This window comes from Echinococcus granulosus (genome assembly GCF_000524195.1).
Source record: "Echinococcus granulosus chromosome Unknown EG_S00249, whole genome shotgun sequence".
In the NCBI taxonomy this organism is placed as follows: domain Eukaryota; kingdom Metazoa; phylum Platyhelminthes; class Cestoda; order Cyclophyllidea; family Taeniidae; genus Echinococcus; species Echinococcus granulosus.
In genome coordinates this window covers 43,418-44,481 of record NW_020170629.1, presented here as the reverse complement: position 1 = coordinate 44,481, position 1,064 = coordinate 43,418, and the positions used below count along the sequence as shown (strand labels likewise).

Below are 1,064 nucleotides of genomic sequence, written 5' to 3'. Positions count from 1 at the left end.
AGGCAGTAAATGAGGTTCATGTGCTTTCTATCTGTTGGAATTGGTAGGAACTCGTAGAGGGCATTCAAGTGCCTATTAAGTGTTTGCCTCGCTCACTACCAAGTTTTGTGGTGTTCATACCTCTTGAGGCCCTGACATTGAGGAACGGCATTTAAGCCCGGTGGCTATGTTTTGGGCTTGTCCGCTTTGCGAGAAGTAACAAACGGCCATAATTTCTGCACCACAGAGTCCCACATTAATGCCTAGAAGAATCGACTTGAGCAGATGGTTGGCTTTTAACTGACCAGTAATAAATGTCCAGCAGTTAGGCAAAGGCAAGAATATATAAACACAGAAGCGATTAATTGACCAATTGTGGTGTGTAGACATGGCAGATTTTCTTACATCGACAATGAATTTTCTGCACTCTAAGGCGAGCATGCTTTTAAGTAGTGATAGTAATTTTCAGCAGAATTGCGAGTAATTAACGCCATTGGCCCAGTGTAGCAATTTTATTGTAGAGCATCAACGCATGAACTTTGAATTAGTAGCAAATTAAAAGCGCCTCCATTTGAGGTTTGGAATAATTTTGCTTATAAACTATTGAAGATGGGTATTTTAATCTGTATATTTATGCATGAACACAAAACTGGTAAATTGACCGTGATTACGCCTAAAAGGTAAAAAAAACGAAAATTTTAATGATGCCACTGGGGTATGTGAAATGTTCACTGAAACTACATTTAAATACTCATATTCCTGCAATGCCGTAAGGCTTAATAGTTAATATTTAGGAATGGAAAACAACCACCGCCCTTCAAATGTCACTTAAGATATGTACTTCCACTACCCAATATTACATTTATACTAAGTGAACGTCAAGAATAATTTTGTGCAACTTAATGCAAATGCACAATGCAAAAAGCAAAGCAATGACACTGTTTTCAGGAATGCTGATAAAACTCGTTAATCATCTAAAAAAATCTTGTGACGGAGCTGTCAGCGGTTCCTCTATGAAGATTTCCACTAGGTTAACCCGCGACGCACTCCAATCGTCATACGAATGAATGCTTAAAGACATCACT

General features: G+C 38.5%; 1 protein-coding gene across 1 annotated transcript in view; it reads right to left on the bottom strand. All coding sequences in view use genetic code 11, as the record gives it.

Moving 5' to 3' along the window:
* Window positions 1–572: 572 nt before the first annotated feature.
* Window positions 573–1,064, bottom strand: part of EGR_10672 (hypothetical protein) — a gene marked incomplete at both ends in the record, with an annotated part of 1,955 nt that continues 1,463 nt past the window's right edge. Inside the window, one exon of the mRNA XM_024499921.1 lies at window positions 573–652. Within this exon, the coding sequence (XP_024345669.1) occupies window positions 573–652 (80 nt within the window). The remainder of the gene's footprint in view (window positions 653–1,064) is intronic.